The following is a 26,126-nucleotide window of genomic DNA, read 5'->3' on the forward strand; positions in this document are numbered from 1 at the left end:
CCCATCATCATCCTCCCAATGTCAAAATGATTTTTAAAGACGTTTTCCCCAACAATTGCACATTGAGACGTGGACTTAACAACATAACGCTTCAAGTATGTTTCATGCCAATCGTCAATAAGAGTCATAACATTACTGAAAAAAGTACACTTGTTCTTTTGGAAGCCTGAAAGAGACCTTCCATGGGAGTATGGTTAAACAACATTTTAAATTTAAAAAACTGAAAAAACCCCAAAATAAAATATACGACTTTCTTTGGACTTAAAGAAACAGTGTTAATAATTCCCATTTGAATATGAAGAAATAACCCCAGCAGGAATCTAGTTTCACTGTACTGCACAAAACCATGTACATGAAACAATAAAACATACAGATACTACCGTTGTTCAACTGTGTATGAATATACTACATCTGGCATATAAGCATACATGGGAAATATACTGGCCTCTCTGCAAACACGTTTTCTTAAGGCTGAACAAACCTTCGGATCCAGAAGTATTTCTTAATTGCATTCTCTTTTCATCAGGGTCAAGAGTTTAATTTCCCATAAAGAGGTGACTGTTTCATAATTAAATCACCATAATGAGATCACAGATCATTGATTTTAAACTATTTGTAAATTCTCTGGATTGCACAGGTATGTGAAATAGTCCTCATTTTAAGGAAGTGTACATGGAAGAACATTTGTTTTCACAGACAAGAAATCCTTCTGGAAACGCAAGCAGATTATTCAACAGGTACTGAAATTTGGAACCTATAACCACACATTTTATTTATATATATATATATATATATATATACACATACACACACACACACATATATATATATATATATATATATATTCCAACATGTCACTGTATAACGACGAAGATATTTTTTCAAAGAAAGGATTTTAATTTATCAGATGTAAAAAAAAAGTGTAAGCAGACCATGTACTATATGAACAAACAAAAATACTATGCCAACAGTTTTTATGGTAAAGGTATGTCACATACTGGCAGCAGAAGAGTATTGAAACTCGCAGTAATAAATAGCTCCAAATTAAGAATTTTCTACAACATTTCCTTAGAAAACAGGACCAGTATTCTTCCTTTTATGGTGATCCTGTAGAACACCTTCACTTTTATATATATCTAATATTATAACATTAAAACAGACACAAGAATGTTGATGACAAACAATGCTGGATTCAGAACAGTACACAGTAACACTTTTTTGTTACAAGTTCTACTGGTTTATTGACTAAGGCTAGACAGCAAGTCACAGGATCCTATTTGGTGCATTTTTTACCATGGTCTAAGATCAATAAATGGATAGAACCAAGGACCTGTGGTCCAACCCACTGTGGCAGACTGGAGACAAATATTAGGGCCACTTTTTGGTCCCCCACTTCGTACCTTGTTTCCTGGAACTGCAGAAGTGGAAACAAGACTATAGTGTTTTAAGTGACTAGAGAAAGTCAGCAATAAGTGGCATTTTAACATGAGTAAGGTTACTAGGCTTGTGATGGTGCTGCATCAAAGGAGCATACAGGGAAACCGAGTACTTGTAACATCTGGTAGTGTCATTCCCTCAATGACTTTAGAATATATGTATGCAATAATAAATAGATCAGTTATGTAATAAGGCAGTGTGTTGAACATGCATTCGTCTTGTGGACTGGAACACCACAGAGAGATACATGATACCATACACATTCATTAAGAACAAGTTTTTTTGTGGTTTTTTGTGTGGTTTTTTTTCAAGGCTATCCAGGCTAACTCTTCCAGAACATTTCCTTGGTGAGAAGAGCGATCCTCTGAGTCTTGTCACTTTTCCTCTCCTTTATCAAGAGATGATGACTGGCTTTAAAGAAAAATAAAGCTGAAGAGGGTTGGTTTATTTTTTTCCATTTTGGTTGCATCACTTTGAATGTTTTATTTAAAAAACAGTTTTTGATGCAGCCAGATGCTGTATCCTCAGGATGTTCCAGATGTTTCCAGGTAACTCTGTAGTTTACGGACTGTGGTTTTGTCCAGTGAGCAAAGGTCAAAGTCAAAGGTTGTGTTTGTGATATGAAAGTGTCCAGTTTCTTCTATAAGGTTTACGATCTGGGAGGAGAAAGAGAAAAAGAATATTTAGGTGAAAATCCCATCCTTTTCATATTTTTAGGATGTACTGCACAATTGAATGCTCCTACTAAAGTATTACTGTGTAATGAATATGAACAAGTCCACAAGACCACAATTCCAAAATAACAAATGGAACAAAATCAGAACCTTTTATGTTAAATTCCCCTTCCATCCCTCCCCTGAAGTTCTAATAGCTTTGACAAAACAGAATCTTAATTCAAACTACACCTGTTTGTTCCCCCAGAACATAACAAATAAGGGTATCCAAAACTAAGGCCAAACGCCAGCTACTTCCAGCTGGAATTAACACTTAACAATAATTATTAGCACTGCGAAGAGGTTTTTTTTTTTAAATCTTAAAAGCCTTTCACAAATTGCTAACTAATTATTTTTAAAAGTCTTTGGGAGGCATGGAGCTAAAATTTTTGCCCAGTGCATTTATCTGGCTCATAGCTAGGAATTCTGTTATTACAGGACATGATTGGTATTAAACCTTTTGCAAGTACAAATATTTGTAATATGTTTACCTTTAAAGAGGAAAACAAGGTCAAAGGATTTTACAAGACAGAAATTGAGTACCACAGGCTAAGACAAAATGGTAAAAGAGAAGGAAAGAGGCACTGTCGTAAGCTACTGCAATAAATATACTTACATTAAAGCTAATTACATATCTGTGTATATTTAAATCGACTAGTAGTAGATTGTAAACTGTTTGGGACAGAGACAGTCTTTTTGTGTGTTTGAACAGCACCTAGCATAATGGAGCCCATGTCCACCTAGGGGCACCTAATAAAAAATAATAACAGATCTGTTTATAAAACGTCTTATGTATGTTTGGTGTCTGTTTTCCCATCCATGGTCTGGTTTACCGGACACTTTGATAATGTTATCAAGCTTGTTATGTAATATTTGGCCTTTGATGACTGTTGGGATCCCGTAAACTCTTGGAGGAAGGGAACAATCCTTACAAAATAGTTACCCCAGTTTAAAACAAAACTTCACAAAAACACAAATTCAGTTACAGTGGAAATCTCAACAGATCTTGCATCAATTGTTAATTCCAGGAATATCCACTACATCTTTTGGATTAACAACTCTGCATCAAGTATGATATATTTTAAAGCAAAACAGGTGTTAAAGTTAAACCACAAACTAATCTAATCTACTCAAGAAGAAAAGGGGAAACTCCTTTAGCTGGTGATGCAACATATTGGTCAGATTACCTAGTGTTCAAACATGTCCAGCCAGAAGAGGGGCGGCGGGCCCCGCCAGGAATGGTGAAGGACATACGTGAGCTAGTTCATTTCACACTAAGGCTACGTCTACACTACACAGCTTTTAGCGACATGGCTGTGTCGTCACAGCTGTGCTGCTAAAAGTCGTGCAGTGTAGCCACTGTTTGTCGGCTCTCCTAGCAAAAAAAAACCTTCTACCCCCAACGAGCGGCGTTTGCGTTGTCGGCAGGAGAGCGCTCCTGCTGACAATGCACTGTTCATAGCGGCACTTGTCGCAACAAAACTTTTGTCTTTCGGGTATGGCGGGGGGAGGGGGGGGTTAACACCTCTGAAAGACAAAGGTTTTGTCATTCAATTGCCAGCATAGACATAGCCTGCATAAAAGATCATTTATATCTGGAAGGAGCAGTTATGCTGAAAGCTGATTTTCTATAAAATTTAACTCTGAATAAATGTATGCTATATGGCGTGTATCTAGACAAACTAGTCACACTTAGGAGAGCAATACCATTATTTGTTAAATGTTGACAGTGAGGAAGGGGCAAGTGATAGCTCATGGAATCAGACTCCACATGCACCTGCTTTCCATTAGGCAGAACCCCAAGGCACCTCTTTCAGCTGGCACACTGAGGGAGATGTGGTACCATGGCAGCTGCAATGCCAGTGAATCTACAATCACATGGATTATCTGGAATAAAGTCACAGAGGGAGCAGAGAGGACCGCTACTTCTCTCCACATTCTTTCCATTTCTATCTGTCTGGGAATTTAGAAATGCTCATTTGTCATGTCCATTCCACATGTTTAGCCAGACCCAAGCTATACACAGCTCATTTAGTTGGGGTAGAGAATTCCTTATCCCAGCCCAAGAATCAAGTTATATGGAGCAAATCCTTGTTGCACAGGATTTGTTCCATTGTTTAGGAGTTAGCCCTTTTTCAACTAGATTGTTTTTCATTCCCTGACTTCAAGCATTACAACCCTAGCTTTTCTGAGTTGGATCTTTTTAAAAGTCAATGCCACTAAGTATAAGAAACTTCTGATTTGTCTAAAGAAACTTCATCTTCCGCTTTAGAGTTAATTCTCACGACTCATTTCCTAAACAGTGAGATGACTGGTAATTAAACTGTGGCTATGGCTTTCCTTGAAAAGAACACACACAATTGTCACGCTTACAGAATGAATTTCTACAGCAGCATTACTGAGGTCTTACAACTCTGTCTTGGCCAACTGGATTGTGCTTGGCAACCCAATAGTGTAATAAATAGTGGTTTATGGATTTTATAGAGAAAAAGCCTTCACACTCAGTTTTAGGATGAGAGGAAGCAGAAAAGGAGCAAACAGAAACATATATTTCATTTTCTGAGGAAGAGGAAAAATAACCCCTTTGTTTAGTATATTGAAAGAAAAAGGTTCAGTTCAAATGTCTATTTCCCCAAGAGTTTCAAATGCACTTGAAACTTCTTGGCACAATATCATTTAACCACTCTGCAAATGCAACTGTCAAATATTACAGATGTGAGGGGATTTTGGAACCTACAGCATGAGCAAAGAGTATATAGGTGAATTTAGCTCCCCGCTTTACAAGACTAATGAACTTAAAAAATGAAAAAAAAATGTTGGTACATTTGACACTATAAAAATATTCAAGACGTTGCTTATCTTGAAAATGTGGATATTTGTGTAGAATTTTTTTTATATGGGCAACTGTTAAGGAGATTTCTTTAAATGCTGGATAGATCAAGACTGGAGATATTTATGTAAATTGTTTCTTAGCCTGTAAGCTCTTATGGGCAAGGGACTCTGCTTTTGTATGCATTTGTAAACCATGTAGAACAATGGGGCCATGATCCTGATTAGAAGCTCTGGGTACTGCTGTAACAAACATTTTCTGCACATGCAGTTCTACTTTTGATTTGATGTTGAATTTTACCAATTTAGTATGAGACTTAGGTAAGTTACTCTTTCTGAATTTTAGATTACAGCCCGTTTAAATTTTATTCAGACAAACATCTATCAGTTTCACTAAAACTTTGCATCATACTGTCCACATTACGCTATGCTGTATTAAAATACGTTTCCACACAATTACGATGGGCATATGGCCTAAACAGCTACACTGCAATTGTAAAGCCCTGCAGCCCAAGCCCCTTGAGCCTGAGTCAGCTGATATGGGCCAGCTGCGGGTGTTTCATTGCAGTGTAGGAGAGCTCTTTTATTTAAAACCTGCAAGCTTTCGTGAGGTTAGATAATGGATTCTGACCCATCCCTATATGAAACAATCTGTTGTTATAGGTGCCTTATTTTGTTTTTGAGCACGCTATCTAAATTGTTGTTCCTTTTCCAACAGTAGAAGGAAAACACTCCGATTACAAATGATGGACAGAATATAGATTAGAATGACAAACCTGGTAAAAAATACAATAGTTGTAGTGCAATGTAAATAACTTATTTTAAAAAATAAAGCAGTGACTAGTCCAAAGACAACATTTGTTTAGTTTCTCCTCCCATTTTTATTTTTTCAAGAAATGGTTCTTTCTCCCTGTACCAGAGAGGAAGAGGCTTACAACACTAATGCTAAATGAAATAATGTGGAGTGGGGTTGTGAATTGGAGGATTGGACTGCACCATTTGGAAACAAGGTAAAAGTGAGAGAGAAGAATGCCTCTCAGAATTAAAACTGCTCTTTCTAACTACACAAATTCTTTTTCCCCAGGTGGGGAAAAAGGTTCAGTTTGGATTTAAATTAGACCAGAACTCTGAACACCGAAAATCCAAGTTCAGATACTGCCCCTGGAATTGATTCTGGTTTATCAGCACTTCATTTAAAGCTGTGCCTCTCAGCTTCAGTTTTTTCAGTTTTTTGGGACTTTTAATCTAATACTTTCTACTTCATCTATCCATTTTATCATTAACAACCTACCCACCCACAACCTCTCCCATCTCCTCAGGTCCTACACTGAAATTCAGAGCAAAATTTTAAATGATGAAGCAAAATACTAGATACCAGACAGCAAAAAACTGTGATATGTGGAAACTTCTCTCTTTTAGAGAGTCCTCAGTCCTCTCTTGTGACAGGAACATGGGAAGAAATCCAGCCTCCTTTTGTAAAGTTAGGAATGTAATCCACATCACTAATGCATCGTCTCCAAATACAACAACTAGCTGGTAATCAAGTTTATGTACATTGGGGAAGGTGAGTGGTAACCCTCCTTAGAAGAATTCTGTTTAATATGTTTCCCTGTGATACTGTGTCAGAACAGTACCCTTCGCTAACTTCCATAACAATATACTTGATTTTGAAATATAAAAACACTTAGGAGTGTTAACAGATGCATTTTTAAGAAACACAATACACTTTAAAAATGAGATTAAAAACCTCTTTTATTGAGCAGTATCTACTCCAGGCTTTTTAAGCCCCAGACTAAGTCATATAAACATTTTAACCCTATCCCTCATCCTGGTCTCAAGAAATATATCCACTGTGTCAAGGACACCTGATAAATCAGAGTGAAATGAACCCCAAAAGTTTTAAGGGATGTACAAAAATACATCAGGATAGACCCCGACAGTTCTATGAAAAGCTTCTAAAATTTTGGAGTTCTTGAGTGCCTGCCAACGAGAGTAGTGTTCATGACTTATAATATTAGCACACACATCCTTATACTATTCAAAAATACTAGAAAAAGAATAAAGGTTTAGATTAGTTGCCAGGAAGCCTGACAGTTATAATGTTAGAAACACAACATTAAAACGTTTTATTTCAAGTATCCAGGCAGCAAAGTCCAAAAATATCCCATTTGTGAGCTTTGCTTTTCTGCCTTAATGTACAATTTTGTTTACACAATGTTGCTCCAGCTCAGTTTTATCACCATCCATCATGCCACAACAATTTATCTGTCTTAAACAAGAAAATGAGCATGTCTGCATGAGGGGACTAGAGTGCAAATGACAAACCCATTTTCGATGTATGGAGGGTTTTAAACCATTTGATAGTTCCCAGATTTGCAAGCTTCCCTCAGATGTCCATATTTTCAAAACTTGGGTGCTTCCTGAAATTAAGCACCTAAATCTGTATTTAGATACCTAAATGAATGGCTTGTTTTTCAGTGGTGCTGAGCACGTGTGATTTCCATTGATCACTCCCCATCCCTAGGCTTCAGAGCCCAAGCTCCAGCCCGAGCCAGAGCTTGAAAGCGCTGTCTAAACAGCTATTTCTAGACCTCAAGGCCCACTAGCCTGAGTCTGTTAACCCACGCTGGAAGGCTCGCTCCCATGGACTGTGTAGACATACCCAATGGTGCTCAGTGTTTTGGAAAAGCCCTTGACTTTGACAGAACTATGACAGCTTACATGAGTGGAGGATGTGCCCCCTTGCGCCTAAACGCATGCGGTGAAATCCTGGCCCATTGAATTTGATGGCAAAATTCCCAGTGACTTCAATGGGGTCAGGATTTCACCCATGGTGACTAAGTATGAATCCATTGGTCGAGATGTAAGCTTGAGTACTGGTAAATGGCTAACTTAATCTGCTGCTGTTTTACTTCTAATTGCATAAAAGCTGTTGCATTATTAGAAGAAATCTCAATCCCTTCCATTTATCATACATATTCCCTAGAAGAGAAAATGGGGAAGATTTTTTTTTAAATGTGATTTTTGTTGTAATTTCTATCTGGTAGCACGCCCTCCCACCTTCCCCCACCCCCATACACAAATACTAGTAAATAGATTTCCCATGTGTCCCAGTTCTTGGTCATCTAATCTTTTGCATCTACAGTCTCCCTCTTGGCCACTTCATAGGTACCTTTAGCCTTAACTACCACCTTTACATTGATATTACTCAAATATGTATAATTTGACATCTATAATGTCATATAATAATACTCTTGTCTGCTCTCCCTCCCCCAAACTTGTGGACTCAACTCAGCTTCCTTCAACTAATTGTCTCTCAGAGAATTGCTTCTCTTGGGCAAGAGCAGCATCCTCGACCAGCTACATCTTTCTTCCTTTGTTCTTCAGCTGAGAACTCCTTTTTGCCATCACCATGCATCGACTTGGTAACAAGTAAGACTGCAAAACTTTCCTCCTCCTTCCATAGTCCTCAATTCTGCAAGGCTACATCTCTCATCAGATATTCAGCATGGCCTACAAGTATATCTGCTTCAACTTTAACCCCGCTAAAGTCCTGATCTATGCTTTCATTTCTTCTTCCTCTGACTTGCAACCCCTTTATGTCCCTGCTCTTCAGACTATCACATGCAGAATACTGCTGCTTGCTCTCCTGTATACCAAAAGAGACCATAACCTCCTCCCAAAGAATCACAGAAGATTAGGGTTGGAAGACACCTCAGGAGGTCATCTAGTCTAATTCCCTGCTCAAAGCAGGGCCAACACCAACTAAATCATCCCAGACAGGGCTTTGTCAAGCTGGGCCTTAAAAACCTCTAAGGATAGAGATTCCACCATCTCACTAGATAATCCATTACAGTGCTTCACCACCCTCCTAGTGAAACAGTGTTTCCTAATATCCAACCTAGACCTCCCCCACTGCAACTTGAGACCATTGCTTCTTGTTCTGTCATCTGCCACCACTGAGAACAGCTGAGCTCCATCCTCTTTGGAACCCCCCTTCAGGTAGTTGAAGGCCGCTATCAAATCCCCCCTCACTCTTCTCTTCTGCAGACTAAATAAGCCCAGTTGCCTCTCCTCATAAGTCATACGCCCGAGCTCCCTAATCATTTTCATTGCCCTCTGCTGGACTCTCTCCAATTTGTCCACATCCCTTCTGTAGTGTTGGGACCAAAACTGGACGCAGTACTCCAGGTGTGGCCTCACCCGTGCTGAATACACGGGAATAATCACTTCCCTCGATCTGCTGGCAATGCTCCTACTAATACAGTCCAATATGCCGTTGGCCTTCTTGGCAATGAGGGCACACTGCTGACTCATATCCAGCTTCTCATCCACTGTAATCCCCAGGTCCTTTTCTGCAGAACTGCTGCTCAGCCTGTCGGTTCCCAGCCTGCAGCAGTGCATGGGATTCTTCCTTCCTAAGTGCAGGACTCTGCACTTGTCCTTGTTGAACCTCATCAGATTTCTTTTGGCCCAATCCTCCAATTTGTCTAGGTCACTCTGGACTCTATCCCTACCCTCCAGCATATCTACCTCTCCCCCCAGCTTAGTGTCATCCACAAACTTGCTGACAGTGCAATCCATCCCATCATACAGATCCTTGATGAAGATGTTGAACAAAACAAGCCCCAGGACTGACTCCTGGAGCACTTCGCTTGATACCAGCTGCCAACTGGACCTTGAGCTATTGATCACTACCCATTGAGCCCGACAATCTAGACAGCTTTCTATCCACCTTAGAGTCCATTCATCCAAACCATACTTTTTTAACTTGCTGGCAACAATACTGTGGGAGAACGTATCAAAAGCTTTGCTAAAGTCAAGATATATCACATTCACCGCTTTCCCCATATCCACAGATCCAGTTATCTCATCATAGAAGGCAATCAGGTTGGTCGGGCATGACTTGCCCTTGGTGAATCCATGTTGACTGTTCCTGATCACCTTCCTCTTCTCCAAGTGCTTCAAAATGGATTCCTTGAGGACCTGCTCCATGATTTTGCCAGGGACTGAAGTGAGGCTGACCAGTCTGTAGTTCCCCAGGTTCTCTTTCTTCCCTTTTTAAAATATGGGCACTATATTTGTCTTTTTCCAATGTCTGGGACCTCCCCCAATCACCACGAATTTTCAAACATAATGGCCAATGGCTCTGCATTCACATCAGCCAACTCCCTCAGCATCCTTGGATGCATTAGATCTGGACCCATGGACTTGTGCACATCCAGCTTTTCTAAATAGTCCTTAACCTGTTCTTTCACCACTGAGGGCTGCTCACCTCCTCCCCATACTGTGTTGCCCAGTGCAGCAGCCTGGGAGCTGACCTTGTCTGTGAAGTCTGAGGCAAAAAAAAGCATTGAGTACTGTAGCTTTTTCCACATCATCTGTCACTATGTTGCCTCCCCCATTCAGTAAAGGTCCCACACTTTCCCTGACCTTCTTCTTGTTGCTAACATATGTAGAAACCCTTCTTGTTACCCTTCACATCCCTTGCTAGCTGCAACTCCAATTGTGCCTTGGCCTTCCTGATTACACCCCTGCATGCTCGAGTAATACTTTTATACTCCTCCCTAGTCATCTGTCCAAATTTCCACTTCTTGTAAGCTTCCTTTTTGAGTTTAAGCTCACCGAAGATTTCACTGTTAAGTCAAGCTGGTTGCCTGCCATATTTGCTATTCTTTCTGCACTTTGGGATGGTTTGTTCCTGCGCCCTCCATAAGGCTTCTTTAAAATACAGACAGCTCTTCTGGACTCCTTGCCCCCTCATATTAACTTCCCAGGGGATCCATCAGTTCCCTAAGGGAGTCAAAGTCTGCTTTTCTGAAGTCCAAGGTCCGTATTTTGCTACTCTCCTTTCTTCCTTTTGTGAGGATCCTGATCTCAACCATCTCATAGTCACTGCTGCCTAGATTGCCACCCACTTCTACTTCCCCTACCAATTCTTCCCCGTTTGTAAGCAGCAGGTCAAGAGGAGCACGGCCCCTAGTCAGTTGTTCCAGCACTTGTACCAGGAAGTTGTCCCCAACACACTCCAAACACTTCCTGGATTGTCTGTGCATTGCTATATTGTTCTCCCAGCACATGTCTGGGTGATTGAAACCCCCCATTAGTACCACGGCCTGTGATCTGGAAACTTCAGTTAGTTGTCTGAAGACAGCCTCATCTACCTCATCCTTCTGATCCGGTGGTCTATAGCACACACAAACCACGACATTACCCTTGTTGCTCTTGCCTCTAAACTTAACCCAAAGACTCTCAACAGGCTTTTCTCCAGTTTCAAACTGGAGCTCTGAGCAATCATACCACTCTCTTACATACAATGCAACTCCTCCACGTTTCTCCCCGTACCTTTCCTTCCTGAACAGTTTATACCCATCCATGGCAGTGCTCCAGCCATGTGAATTGCCGCATCAAGTTTCTGTTATTCCAGTCACGTCATAGTTCCTTCATTGTGCAGGGACTTCCAATTCTTCCTGCTTGTTTCCCAGGCTTCTTGTGTTCATGTACATGCACCTAAGATAACTAGCTGATTGCCCCACTTTCTCAGTATGAATCAGGAGGCTTCCCGTCTTGTACCCTCTTCCTTGTGTTTCTCCAATCTCTCTCCATAGTCCTTCAATTCCATCCTAGGTTCCACTTCAAAACTGCCCTCATTTTTAAAACCCTACATAGACAGACTCCGGTTTCTCTCTCCCATATTTCCTCCTCTGCTCCTCTATAATATGGACCGATCAAAGGCTTCTTTAACGGTAAAGTCCTGTTACCAACAATCAAGGCATTAAGAGATTTTTCTATATGAAGTTACTACTATAAATAAGTCCTGGTGTCAGAGAGGGTTTGCTAACATAGAAAATGCATAACTACTCTTGCTCTTTTTTCTAGTTTAATTGGATGGCAGAAGCCTTTTGTGGCCAATATTTTACAACTCCTAGCTACATCAGCAAAATAACATTTTACCGCTGTCTTGGCCTGAATAACCCTTCCATAAATTCAACTTTCATTGGACCTGTACTAACAGCCTGGGGCACATTCACAGCTCAGGGACAGGATCTGTAGAACAACGATCTCACAAGGATACTATTGGTACTTAATAAACCTAACTTTTATAACAGGAGTTCATCAGGCACTAAGCCAGGTTGAGACATGCATTATGGTATCATAATCACACTCTTCACATGCATTATGAAGCAAAGGTCAAAGAATGAGTGCTTTCAATCCTCTGAGAAACTCAATTAGTATAAAGAAAAGGAGTACTTGTGGCACCTTAGAGACTAACCAAATTGGTTAGGTGCCACAAGTACTCCTTTTCTTTTTGCAAAGACAGACTAACACGGCTGTTACTCTGAAACCTGTCAATTAGTATAAAACAACATTTGCCCTGGAGAATCTTGAAGTCAGTTCATAATTCATGGGGTTTTGTTTTTACATTTCTTTACTCTTCGTAGTCAGAATGGGAAGTTGAGGATCCCCATTTAAATTCTGTCACTCTTCAGAGGGTCCCCATCCTGGTTTTCTAACAAGGGAGTGAGGAATCAAAGCAAGTAACCTCTCCAACACCAGTGATGCTCCAATATCAGACACGAAAGGTGCTTCCATGACTTAAACCACCATCTTTCCACCAATGACAGAAAACTCACCTCCATAAGAAACTTTAACACCATTAGGCCAAGAAGAGAAACAGTAAAATTACTGACACAACTTGGACTATCCTACCCATTTCCCTATTTATTTTTTTGGCTTACTTTCACCTCCGTCTCCTATTTGTGTTGACGGTTTTAAAGGTGGTTTAAAAAATTTTTCACTTGCCACTTCCAGCCCCCTAGGTCCTATGCTGTGATGAGTTATGCAAGCCCTTCTGGAGTTGGTCTTTCGCACCATTTTTTCTTGGTGAGAGAAGCTCCTTCAATTGGCAAATGAAGAGCAATGAACGCTAGCGGCAAAGTGTGATTGGAAACAACAATATGTTAAAGACATACTAAACTTGGACAAGAATAAACTTAGAAATTAAATTTGACACAGTCAGCCGGGGTCCTGTTTAACTAGAAATATCCAAATCTGAGATCTTCTATGTTATACTGAACTTGCACTACTTTCTGATGATCAGTCACAAAAGAATGTGTGAGCAAATATGCACTCATGGATTAATGCTGAAGGTCTGTAAAGTATTTTGTTATTATTATGCAAGTGTTGAGAAATTTACTGAGTGATTGCAATCAATTGGAAGTGGTAAAAATCTCAATAAAGTGCCTATCACTGTGGTATCTAATTGCTGTAAACATAATAAAGCCATCTGTACTACAATTACTTCTGCTTTGTTAATAATGTGAATTGTTTCATCTCTTGTTTCATCCATTTGTAATCCAACAGTACCTGACAATGCCGAGATCACTGAATGCAGAGAGAATATAATGTAAGTCATTTCTTACCACTATATAATGCTATCAGAGAATTTGAAGCTTTTTTAGTTCTGACCAACTAGTTTACACCAAAGTAATCAATTGTCTCCCATGACTGAGGAAGATTAAGTAATGAATATACTGTGTTTTACCATAAAGTGACATTTGTTTTCATGATTACTCTTAGAAACTGTATTTACTTGCTTTTCACCAAGGATTTCATCATGGTTTTCCAAAAAATAAACAGGATTCTTGCCCAATTGTGCAATATTTCTATTCATTTTGCCCTCCCACAGATCATATTTTATTGGCCTGTGTCCAATTTTCATGAATCAGCGGCTTGAGAAATGTACTGATCAATATTGTAAATTAGTGACAACATTTAGCTCAAATAAGCACCATTTTTATATCTCTCAATAAATCTGGAAAACTCAAGGGGATCGATTCCAACTCAAAAGTGTGCTCGTATGTGGCAATGGAATAAAAAATGTGTGTAATATAGTTCTTTAGGTCATATTAACATTCTTAATAGGCAATATATTATGCAGTCTCAGGCCTGAGAACTCTGAAGTCAGATTATAAAGCTTTAGGTTAAAAGAGGAAGAACAGATTTGGCTTCTTGACTTTGCTGAGCACTCTGATACTGCACAAGAGCTCTCCTCACCTGTTGCAGTACATGCCTTTCCCTCAATGTCATTAATCTTCTGTGGAGCTCTACTAGTTCATCGAGATATGCCTGAAAACAATCCCCCCCCCAACAAAGAACCTGTTAAGGAATAGTTGTGTATTTCCACAAACTCCAGATTTAGTACAGAGTATTTACAACAGCATTTGTATTCTCATTTGACTTGTTCTCTTTGGTTTGGCAAGGGAACTAAACATTTAACTCCAACCAACTAATCAGTATGTGATCCAAGCAACCACCAGTTAAACCTTTTTACTTCATAATGCTGAAAAACTTTAACAGGCCTTTGAAGTAATTTCACTATATCAGATATTTAAAAGAATTTCACAAAATCCTGTTTGTTCTCCAGTATGACAGAAGTTTGCATTCTATCACCAAGGGCCATTTTTGAAATTGATGAGCCACTGAATCCTGAAGAGCAAGTTGAATAATGGGCAGGAGGTTTTAAGATGCATGAAGGCACGTGTAAGAAAAAGTGAGCTGGTTATTCAGAGGGGATCAAACTCCCCCCCAACTCTCTTGGAACTTAAACACTAATTCACATTAGGGGCAAATCCTTCTACTCCCTACCACAATAAAACTCATTTACATCTCATCTCATCTATGGCTGCCCACTAGCATTTATGAAGTAACACATGGGTACCAAACCTGGAGGTCACAGCTTCCAAGGGAGTTGAAAACTGGTCTGAGGGGGAGGGGGCAGAGGGTCATAATCATCCTTCCTCTTTTTCATGGTTACTTTTTTTCCCCATTGTAACACATGATCATGGGATGGAAAAGACTGAGAACTGCTGGTCTAACAAAGCAGTGCTACGTTCTAGGTCAGAGACAATCTGGGAATGGGAAACCAAATTAGGAGTCTCAGACTCGTGGTAGCACAACGAGGTTACTACTCGTAAATTCTAAACCATTTTGGGGCACACACTGGGAGATTACGCTATGTTAACTAACACAACATTAAAACCCATGTTAGAATGCACTTAACCATGGCCAGCTGACAAATTTAAGCACGATAATCCCTCTGTATGCTAATGTATGCTTAGTGTAATGCTAGTTAATGTGTTATATCACACTCTCATTTTCCAGTGAACACCAGCCCTTGGAAAGGATTCTGTAAAATATTTCTATTGATTGCCTGAGACTTATATTGTAAGATCTTTAGCGTGGGAACAGTCTTTTATTTCTTCTATAAAGCGCTATGCATATTTGTGGTGCTGTATACATAAAACAAACAATAGGTGGTAGATCCCCACCCAGCTAAATTTGCCAAAGCTTTGAGGGGACAATGCTTACAAAGAGAAAAAGAGAAAAGCACACTGCTGTATTTAAGAAACACTCAGAGCAGAGATATACTAACCAGTGAGTTTTCTGTTTTGTAACAAAAATAATACTGTAAAAGGGATGTAGAAGAGAAAATATAATAACTTAATGTGGCTTTCTAAATACTTTATTGCCATCACACTCATATTTACCTTATCACAATCACCATTCTTTATTTGTTTATCAGATTTACTTTGTTTTATTGGACTTTTCACTTCTAGAATCTGGAAAAGAAACAGAAAATGCTGCAAGTATTAAGTGCATCTTTGGGCTGTATGAATTTTAAAAAATTAAGAAAACATTTAAAAAATGCTGTTACATAAAAACAAAGAATATAAAAATATCTGCAGGAAACCACAACCAAACCTTGCAAATAACCCTTCAGAATCTTTGACCTAACAAAGCTACTCAATCTTCTTTTTTTTAGAAGTAACTTACATCACAAAATGCTGAATCATGAAGAGATGGTTATAAGAGTAATACTGATACTAAATAAATTGATTCTATATCATTTTAAAGTTTCCTGCACTGTTTTTTGTATGGTCTTCATTTGAACCTTGGCAGGTTAAGAGGTCTAAATTTTTGAATATATGCAGAGTGCTGAGGCAAACCCTACCTCCTTGGTAAAGACTACATGCATTTAATGTGCAGTATGATTAATATGTTTTCTTATTATCTTTATTGTTGTCTGCCTTTTCTGAAGGATACAGTTTTTGAAATGTAGCTAATCTAGTGTTTGGACGAGCTGCAATTGTGCAAAAAGAGTGTTTAATCAAAGATAATGATCACGCATTGACATAGTACCTTTCATCCAGTATGATTACAAGCTACTTTACAAACTTGGGCCTATAGAGTTATATTATATACCCGTGTCTCTTCATCAAATGCTGAAATTTAGTCACCTCTAGGTAAAGGATGTGTCAAATAGTCAAGAGTACACAATGCTACTACATGACAGTTTTAGGACAGATGTGAGGAATGGGATTTTTTTCCATTTGAAACTGAGTTTACGTAATCAGATTATTATTACCTAGTTTGGAGTGTGGCCAGTTGCTGTGAAAAGTGTCATGGGCTGTTTAATGGTCACAAATCATTAGGTTTGCTGTTTAACACCTCATCACAAAGAATATCTCTCCAGTAGCACAGTTTGCCCTAACAACGTGCTGGGTTATCATAACATAACACCAACTTCAAAATGAAAATTACTCAGTCAGGGCTTGTTAAAAATGAAGATTTTTTGATACCCTTATGCCCCAACATGGGCCTTTCATCAGTTCCCACCAACTCCTAGTATCTCCCCCAACTTCCATAGTCCCCACAGATCCCACTAGCTGTTACCTAGGGTGATTGAGACCTTATAAATGAGAGAGAGAGAGAGAGAGAGAAAGAGAGAGAGAGAACTGTCAGCTACTTTCCAACACAGACAAGAAGACTATAGGTCTGTTTTATCCTAACTAACTGTTTATTTTAGAAAGGGTGGTACGTGCCCAGAATTGCAACACATGAAGCTCACCTGAAAATAATTCTTAGATTTAACAAGCCCAGGGCTATTGCAGTTTGGGGTGGAGGAAGATAAATCTTGTCTTGACAAAATGTGAATGCTTCTGGGCAAAATGCCAGGCTTTTCAGGTATTCCTTTGTTTTTTGTTTTTCTTGTATTTGTTTATTTTTAAAGGGAAAAAGCTTTTATCAGTTTACCTAGGAGTGATGAAATTTTGATACATGATAGCCCTAACATCAGAAATGGTTTTCATATGATTTCACTAGCCTGGGACACAGATAAAGCTTGAAGGAGTTGCTCACTTATAATCTGCCAAATGTGGCTATTGAAATCCAGTAGCTTCCCCACATGCCGTAGGTCATTCTCTCCAATATCCGAAGCACCCTAGTTTGGATGAGATGTGTCACTATACAGGTTAGAGAACGCTTCTACAAAGGCTCATATTAACTCAGTGTTTGTAACGCTCAAACCTGCCTGAAACTGATTCTTTCATTCACTAATCTGTACAGGGTAGTGTTTTCCCTAATCTGTAACAGTATGGTTCTGTACTGTGAACCTATTTTGTAATACAGACCTGTTTATACCAGTCAGGAAGATCATGGCAGTACCTTGCTGGCAAGAACCATGTTTAAATATGGTTCTGACTAACACAATTGGAATTCTAGTACAGGTAGCCCTGACCATTCCCCAAAGTATACTTTCTACCTCATCTGTTAAGACAGTGTGTGAATGCTTTAAGATAGTGAGCTATTCACTTCCAATTGGTATCTCCTTAAATACTCCATGCTGTTTGGAGAAACCAAATGAGCACATGGGAGTTTATGGTGCTCACTGGAGTAGACAGGCATGGCATGAGAGACAGTGGCCAAATGGATTGTGCCTAGTGAGAGAGAAAGATACAGTTATTATTTCCCTGCAAAAACCAGGTGAGATTTTCAAAAAGCAACCAGCTTTGGTTATCCCTATAAAAAGATAATTCATTTTTCTTGCACTCCAGTCTCCAAAGGAAGATTGCCCATAATTAAGTGATAGCTGAAAGGAAATGGAAATGTCACTTTATGTATGTTTGTAAAAGTGCTCTCTCTCCAAAGTTCATGTAGAAATCAATTTTAAAATAATTGGAGAATTTTTGATTGATCCTATTAATACTCACTGACTGTGAAATCACATGGACTTCTTTATTGTTATTACAGGTGTTCCTGCTAAACACAGAGCATGTCTCCTTTTCTGCAGCATATCCTAATTTAATTGATATAAACAAATTATTCACATATTGCTGTTAGCAAAGATACACTTATGTGTTATTGGAAAAGGAATGGATGGTATATTATTTATGTCAGGAAAAAGAATTCATTTTCCTGAAGGAAGTGCTGTCTAGGCTCATCTGTAACACACAAGTTAAATTTTTTTTATTAAAACCGTGGATCCATTTTATCTGCATTGCCACTATAAACATGTACTTATTCTCATTTAACTTATATGAGAGTTTAGAGTGTGACCAAGTTTCATCTGCAGTAGATTTATGTTCTGTTTTGTCACCAAACACAAGTATATAAATGACTTTAGTTATATATCTTTATACATTGTGAATGTCAATTGCTTTAAAGATAATAGCAAATGCATACATTGTAGTATGCTTATGTGTTATAAAAACTCCATTAATTTAAAAAGATGCTGTGATCTAACAGATTAGGTATGAGGACCTCCTGAGTTCTAATCTTTGTTTGCTACTGACTCATTGTGTAGATTTGGGTCAGTTAACTTCCCTTTCAGTTTCTACACCTGCCAGATGGGATAACGCTACTTACCGATCTCAACAGTGCTACAAAGACTAGCTACTATTTCGACAGTGCTAAGCATTATTTACTATAAATATAACAAAATGCTTTATCTAATATGGTTGATTACAACTTTGAGATGAAGACTGAATAAAACAAAAATCCTGATTACATGTGACGCAAAAGTAACACCAAGAGAGTAGGACTGCTACTGTACAGCCAGGTCATAACAAGTTTACCTTTTACAATAGTATGACTTAATATACACAAAAGTGTTGTCTTCCTCAGAATACTGCCAAACACATTGCTCTTCTGCTTTACAGAGAATATTTGTTTAGCCAAATATATTCACGCTCAGGGTAAAAGAAAATTATTTACTTAGTCTGAAAATTAAAGCAATCAAGGGCACAGGGCTGGCTCCAAAGCTGTTAGTGCAGATACACCACTCTTGTATGTAGGGAACCTCACTGTACCTGATTGTTGTTGGTTTTTAATAAAGGTGGTGGAGGTTCATGATGTAGCGGTGAGGAAGCTGAACTGCTGTCACTGTCACTACCGTCACTTAGACTAACCCTGAGGAAAAAGAGAGCCACAGAAATCAGATATAAAAACAAAGGCTGAACACACTGCCGCTCCTAGATCACACTTGTAGGTGGGACACTGAGAATGTTCTTTGCTACACAAGCTGTCATTAGTTATTGGAATTTTGAAAGTGCAGCTGTGCTGTCAGTAAAGGGCAGGCACACAAGCAGAAGTCACCAGTGGAATAAGAACGGTGTACTATGGAGAAGTGGAATAGCTGCCCTCACATAGATCCTTCACCTCAATGACTGAAGTGCTACATTGTTTAGTTAATAGTTGTCACTAGTAAACAGAATCTCAATGAGGCAAGTGTCCCAATTGCAGACCCCCCTGGAAATTGTGGGCAGGAAGAACAAATTCCTAAAACATTTTAAAGAACAAAATGTGAATTCCCCTCAGCTACTCTTCCTTCCTTCCATAACCTTCCAAGCTTGCATACTTCCTGCTTCTATAAGTGCTTCACTAAAAGTTAATTAAGACATCCACAATATAATAAGTTCATCAGAAAATAATTTTATTATATTCTTTTTTCTGATCGACAAAGCACTTTTTCCACTCCAATGCTCAGCATAACACACAATAACATACACTGACACTGTGGGAGTTTGAAGATTCTTAGGAGCTTTTTCTTTCTCAATGTCAGTTCTCAGAACTTACTGGTCTAATGCATCACAAACATGGCAACTACCAACATAATCGACTTTGTTGGGATCCTATCTGTATCCTTTTATCCTATACCCCGAAGTCATAAGACTCAAAAGCAAGAGGAATGAGGTTCTATGAATTACCGTGCAATAACCCTGCAAAGGTCTGTTTCCCATTAACTTACAAACTGTAAGCATTGTAAAGACAGATGGTTTTTCCTCTAAGAGACAGATGGATTGAAATTGGACATTTGGAGGGAAAAAGTTGCACATAAGAGGAATACAGTAGAACCTCAGAGTTACGAACTGACCAGTCAGCCACACACTTCATTTGGAACCAGAAGTACGCAATCAGGCAGCAGCAGAGATGGGGGAAAAAAGGCAAATACAGTACTGTGTTAAACATAAACTACTAATAATATAAATGGAAAGCAGCATTTGTCTTCTGCATAGTGCAGTTTCAATGCTGTATTAAGTCAATGTTCAGCTGTAAACTTTTGAAAGAACAACCATAACGTTTTGTTCAGAGTTACAAACAACCTCCATTCCCTATGTGTTTGTAACTCTGAGGTTTTACTGTAGTTCATTTTCTATACACTATCACTGCTGACCATTTGAATTTTGCATACATTCAATTTTATTAATTTTCAGCTGCCTTATTAAGTTATACCCCACTAATAATCTATGGGCTTCCTTTGCAGTTTACTCCGGGGGGGGGGTAATTCTGCACCCCTGCGCAATGCAGAATTTTGCAGAAATTAACATTGTGCACACACAGAATTTCCTTTCCCCCATGGAAATGGCCCACAGTGCTACTGGCCACCACTAGGGGTCACTGGACTCCGCAGAGCCAGCTTACACATAGAAGACACTGCTGGGGAGGCGGGGGGAGGGCCTAGAGGGTTCCTGGCAGATGCAGTTCCCAGCACTTCCTGAGGGAAGGAGAGGGCAGCGCAGGAAACTCGGTGCAAGCCTGGGACCAAGCATCAGGCTGTTTCTCCCTCTGGATTCCTGGGCTCTGTGGGGGAGGGGGATGGGTGTCTGGGCTGGGGGCGCCCCACAGCTGGGCTCTGGAGGGGAGAGAGGGTGCGGGTATCGGGGCTGGGGGAGCCCCACGGTTGGGCTCTGGGGAGGAAGGGGTTCGGGTGTTTTGGCTGGGGGGGGACCCACAGGTGGGCTCTGGTCGGGGAAGGGTTGTGGGTGTCTGGTCCCCCAGCTGGGCTCGGGCGGGGAAGGGGGCAGAGAAACAGGAACTGGGTTGTCATAGGGGTTTCTTTAACTCTACTCCTGGGGGGAATTTTTGTGTGTTCTGTATTACAGACATACTTGCTGACAAGTATTTTGAAATAAATTACCAAAATAATTGGAACTGGCTGTGATTATGTATATATTTTGACAAATAAAATTTGCTGAATTTTAAAATATTGTGTGCAGAATTTTTTCATTTTTTGGCACAGAATGCCCCCAGGAGTAGCAGTTTGGAAGACTCTTTGGGAAACTCATTCCTGCAATTCACTGACAACAATGAATCCAGACTTGGGGCTGGATCCCCCAAACCCTCTTCAGTCTGATCCTATATTGATGCAGATGTTAGACCTGTGAAAAGCCATCTTAGTCACCAACAAGTGAGTTAGGGAGGTTGTTGATGGAGGTTCTTCCTCCCACCTTTAAACACATGTATCTTTCCTTTGCTGACTGGGGAGAGAATCTGAGGCTACCAACTGACTGTTCTACTGGTTATCAGAAAGTACTCTGACTACTTAGAAGAGTGGCAATTGGAAAGAATAGAAAATTCAGCAAGGAGATTAGGGGAGACCGGGCAGACAATGACTGCCCAATCAATAAAAAAGGGAAGCCCGCAAGAGCCTGATGGATGGCTCTCCTGGGACCTCTTCCCTGTTCCTGTGGCAGGCAAATTGAAACACAATCTCTCCCAAAGTCTCTCCCAAAGACCCAAATGGGAGGAATTTTGGGGAAAGGAGGACAGATGTGTTTAACTATTACTCAACTGTTGTCCCTCTTTTTAAATCCCAGAAGATGAAACCTATTTTGTTTTATTTAAACATCAAAAACAATAAGCCATTTTCTAGTTTGAACAAACAGAATAAAAGATTTGGGTTTTTTTCAATGAAGTTCTGGGTAAAAGTAAAATTGTCAACAAAAGCTATAAGCCACACCATTGCATTATTTGCATATGCCATGTTTTACAGAAAAAACTATTTTAGAGATGTTTCAACATTTCAGGTTTAAAAAAAAATTGTCTTTTTAAATCTCTTCACCATAAAGCTAGGCTCTCTTATTATCATGAGTAGAAACATACAGGATTTGGAGGAAAAGAAAAATCATATCTACTAGATTTTTTTAAGTCATTACAAACGTCTTAAAAAATCTCTCTCCATGCATAACAGGGTTACAATTTAATAGTTCACTATCTTGGAGAGGCCAGGGCTAAATGATCAACTTTACCTTCTGTTTCTTATGCTCATTCACAATGCTGCAAAGCCTAGGCTGTAAACACTGCATGGAGGGGAATGTTTACTTGTTTTTTTAAAAAGTTATCAACTTAGTTTTAAAAAACTGAGAAACATTTCTATTTGTCTTAAGTTTTGCAAAGTTTTATTTAGGAACACTAACACTCCCAAACAAACAAAAAACCCCTCTACAGCTGGAGACAGATGAGACAAAAAGTGTCTTATAAAGTATATTTAACACTAATCTTCCAACTCGGAGGTTCTCAAAGTGATATCTGTAGAATGGTGGCTGTTCATAGGGCCTGCTTTTCTCCTTGATTCCAGATGATAAACTGCATTAGAGAGACAGCTAAAATACATTTAATACTTTCCTAATATTATTCTTCCACGTAAGCAACTGCTCAGATTAATACTCAGGTGTTATGTGATCATGAAGGATAGGAAAAGAAGTACACAAGAACCTCTTTAAGATGAGGTATCTACCCGCTATGAAAAAGTTTGAGAGCCCCTGTTCCACCTTGTACATGATTTTCAATGACATATGGCAACAGCTTTAAAATGTATGATGAATTTCTCATTAGTTATGTCATACTGAAGTCACAGTCGGGATGCAGAACAGATAATAAAAAATCAGGCCAGAAACCTCATCATTTTTGGGACTAGGGCTTGCAATACATCCTGCATGCACTGGACACCATGTAAACTGCTTAGACAATTCCCTCTAAAACAATGAACTCTGACAGCTTTATATATGTCAATCACAAGATTTGTGGGTTAACTTGTAGCTGGGGTACAGAACACTTTGCGCATGGAGGACCTGATTCTGCTCTCACTTACACCAAGGTGAATCAAAAACTACCTAACAGAGTCACAAGAGTGTAAAGCCAGTGAAAGTTAGAGGAGAATCAGGTGCAAACTGACCAAAGGGTTTTGTGTAGAAGCAGCTCACGTCTGGAAGCATCTGATTTGATAGTTTAAAAGTGGCACCGCATATGAATGCTTTTTGTAGAAATTGAAAAAATTGCCTCTCTGTTTATTGAGCTTAAGCTATTCAGCTTTAAAAAAAAATTAATCTGTTGTAACTACTGCTATCATACCACCTCAGGCTTCAAGTTGTTTGCAGTTACAAGATACTCACCTGCGACCTCTACTTCCTCCACGAGTATTCACAGGTCTCTCCATTTCAGAGTCATTCTCATTCTCATCTGCTTCATCTGATTCATCTTCATTATCATCAGAATGCAGATCTTTCATTATAGACCTCAAGGGACCTGACCAACAGAAATGACAAAACAGACACAAATCAACAACTGGAATTCCAATTCACTTTGCAATGTTCCAAACACATCAGCCTATTATGCAGTTTTACAAAGGAAAAAAAATCCGAAGTGTTAGAGGTGGGGGAAGACTTTTAAGCATTAAACAAATGAAGTAATGCACTAGAGACTTATGCTGCAAACACTTGCAAATGAATCATTTACTCACGCAAGCACTCCTGTTGACTTCAATGGGCTGACTCATCACAGTAAAGTGACCCATGTGTCTAAGTGTTTACAGGCTGGCCCCCTGGAATGTAGCTGAAGCAAAATATTTTCACACCAAATATTCCCCACTGTATGTTTTAATTTAAGAAAAATTGAGTGTTCTATTTTTGTTATTATAAATGAGATACTTATAAGCTGCTAGCCTTCCCCCCTTCCCTCTTTCTCAAATGTTCTTCTCTATCAATAAAGTTCTACAGAGACATATTGGTAATAGTACATTTGTTAGGTTAATCCATGTATTGAAAAGCAGAGTTTAATAAAGCATTCTGATTGTAACTTGTTCTGGCCAAGGCAGTCTTTGTCTGCCTGTTTTTGATCTATTTAGATAAAGCTGTTCCTTTTATTTCAAGGTCAATTTCAGGTCAAGCAAGCACTTTGCTAGCATTCATCTGTAAGAAGCATGTCAATCCCATGCAACACTGGTCTATCTTTTCTCTTGAATTAATTTGAGGTGCTCAGCCTAGTTCTCCCTAAGACTCTATAAAAATTAATTTAGGATTTAGTTCTTTCATTGTACCTTTTATTTATTTTGCTATAAAAGGTGGTTACGCAAAGCTGCATGTTTAACACGTGCGAAATATGAAAGAGGACAGCTGCTTAAAAGGAGCATGGCTAAGGCTGGGGAGGCTGAAGGAAGTGACTCAAACCACAGTGTTTGATTCTAGATCACATCATATTCGAGAACATAGAGGGCATTCAGGAATGGCAGGAGTAGTGGTGGCAGTAGTTATATTTCTATACTGGTAATAGTTTATGATTACTACATTTTTATGGCGCCTTCAACACAAGAATCTCAAAGTCCTTTGCTATCATTAATAAATTAAGGATCACAATACTCTTGTAACGTAGGTAAAGTTCACTCACAGTTTCGGGACCATGGTTTAACAATGAGACTATACTTCCCCTAGGTAGGGGACTTTGATGTAAATTATTTCAATTCTGACAGGGATGACAGCAGAGGCACCCAGAGTGTCTTTGTCCAGCGTTAACAGTGCTTACTGGTTTTAAGACCTATATTTAAAATGGTTTACAAGTAAGGCTGTGCAAGATTTGTTTAGGCAAATTGAATTCAGTGGGTTCTGTTCTGTATTTGCATACCCTGAGGTCTGCTTGGAGAAGCCCATAACATGGGGCTGATGGGCATATGCCTCATGCATCAGATATGGGCACAGACCACAGGACAGGCAATTCTAATAGCAACAGACTGCCGGCTGAGACACTGCACAGGCCAGGAGAGGACTCCCATCCTTGACTTCTAATAAGTGGATGTGGAAGATAGTGGTGAATTCCTTGCCAGGGGAGAAGGTCACCTGCAGCACCACCATGGGGACAGGAAACAGACTGATCAGTTCCAGTCTGCTAGAAGAGATTCCTTCTGGCCAACTGCCTTCACGCCTATTGCTCTGCATGGGGAATGAATGGCATAGAGACAGGACAGCAGAAGAGAATGAGTGAAAGAGTCAAAGAAGGGAATTAAGGAGAAACTATAAGAAAGAGGCTGCATTTGAAGAGAGCTAGAAATAAGGAAGGAGAGATTAAGGGGGAGGAAGAAGACAAGAAAACAAAAGAAACTGAACAAAAGACTGGATAAGTGGTAGAGGAAGAGAGAGAAAAAAGGGAAGTATCAACATTCAGAAACGAAGCAAAAATAGACAGACATAGGATGAAAGCTGTTGAAAGGCGGACAAGGAACTGGTTAAAGGGGAGACAACGATGGGTCAGATTGAAAGGGTAACTGTCAGTGTGGAGGGAGGTTACTAATGGAGTTCCTCAGGGACTGGTCTTGGGATCAAACTTATTTAACATTTTAATTATTAACCTTGGCACAAAAAGTGTGCTCTAATAAAATTTGTGGATGACACAAAGTTGGGAGATATTGCCAATATGAAGGAGGACCAGAATATCAGACAAGAAGATCTCAAGGTGACCTTGTAAACTGGAGTAATAGAAATGGGATGAAATGTAATAGTGCAAAGTACAAGGTCATGCACTTAGGGACTAACAACAAGAGTTTTTGCTATAAGCTGGGCACTTATCACTTGGAAGCCACAGAAGAGGAGACAGACCTGGGTGTATTGGTTGATCATAGCATGACTATGAGATGTCAATGTGATACAGTTGTAAAAAAGGCTAATGCAGTCCCAGGATACATCAGGTTAGGTATTTCCAGTAGAGACAAGGAAGTGTTAGTACCATTATACAAGGCACTGGTGAGACCTCATCTGGAAT

General features: G+C 39.4%; 1 protein-coding gene across 3 annotated transcripts in view; it reads right to left on the bottom strand.

Annotated features, from left to right (window-relative positions):
- Window positions 1–874: 874 nt before the first annotated feature.
- MLLT3 (MLLT3 super elongation complex subunit) overlaps window positions 875–26,126 on the bottom strand; it is a 224,139-nt gene continuing 198,887 nt past the window's right edge. For all 3 annotated transcript variants that reach the window (XM_048851070.2, XM_048851068.2, XM_048851069.2), the window contains 5 exons: window positions 23,492–23,624; window positions 19,130–19,229; window positions 15,530–15,601; window positions 14,037–14,108; window positions 875–2,093 (listed from right to left, as the gene is read on the bottom strand). In XM_048851070.2, the coding sequence (XP_048707027.1) occupies window positions 1,962–2,093; window positions 14,037–14,108; window positions 15,530–15,601; window positions 19,130–19,229; window positions 23,492–23,624 (509 nt within the window). In that variant the 3' untranslated portion in view covers window positions 875–1,961. The remainder of the gene's footprint in view (window positions 2,094–14,036; window positions 14,109–15,529; window positions 15,602–19,129; window positions 19,230–23,491; window positions 23,625–26,126) is intronic.

Source organism: Caretta caretta, chromosome 5, assembly GCF_965140235.1.
Source record: "Caretta caretta isolate rCarCar2 chromosome 5, rCarCar1.hap1, whole genome shotgun sequence".
Lineage (NCBI taxonomy): Eukaryota > Metazoa > Chordata > Testudines > Cheloniidae > Caretta > Caretta caretta.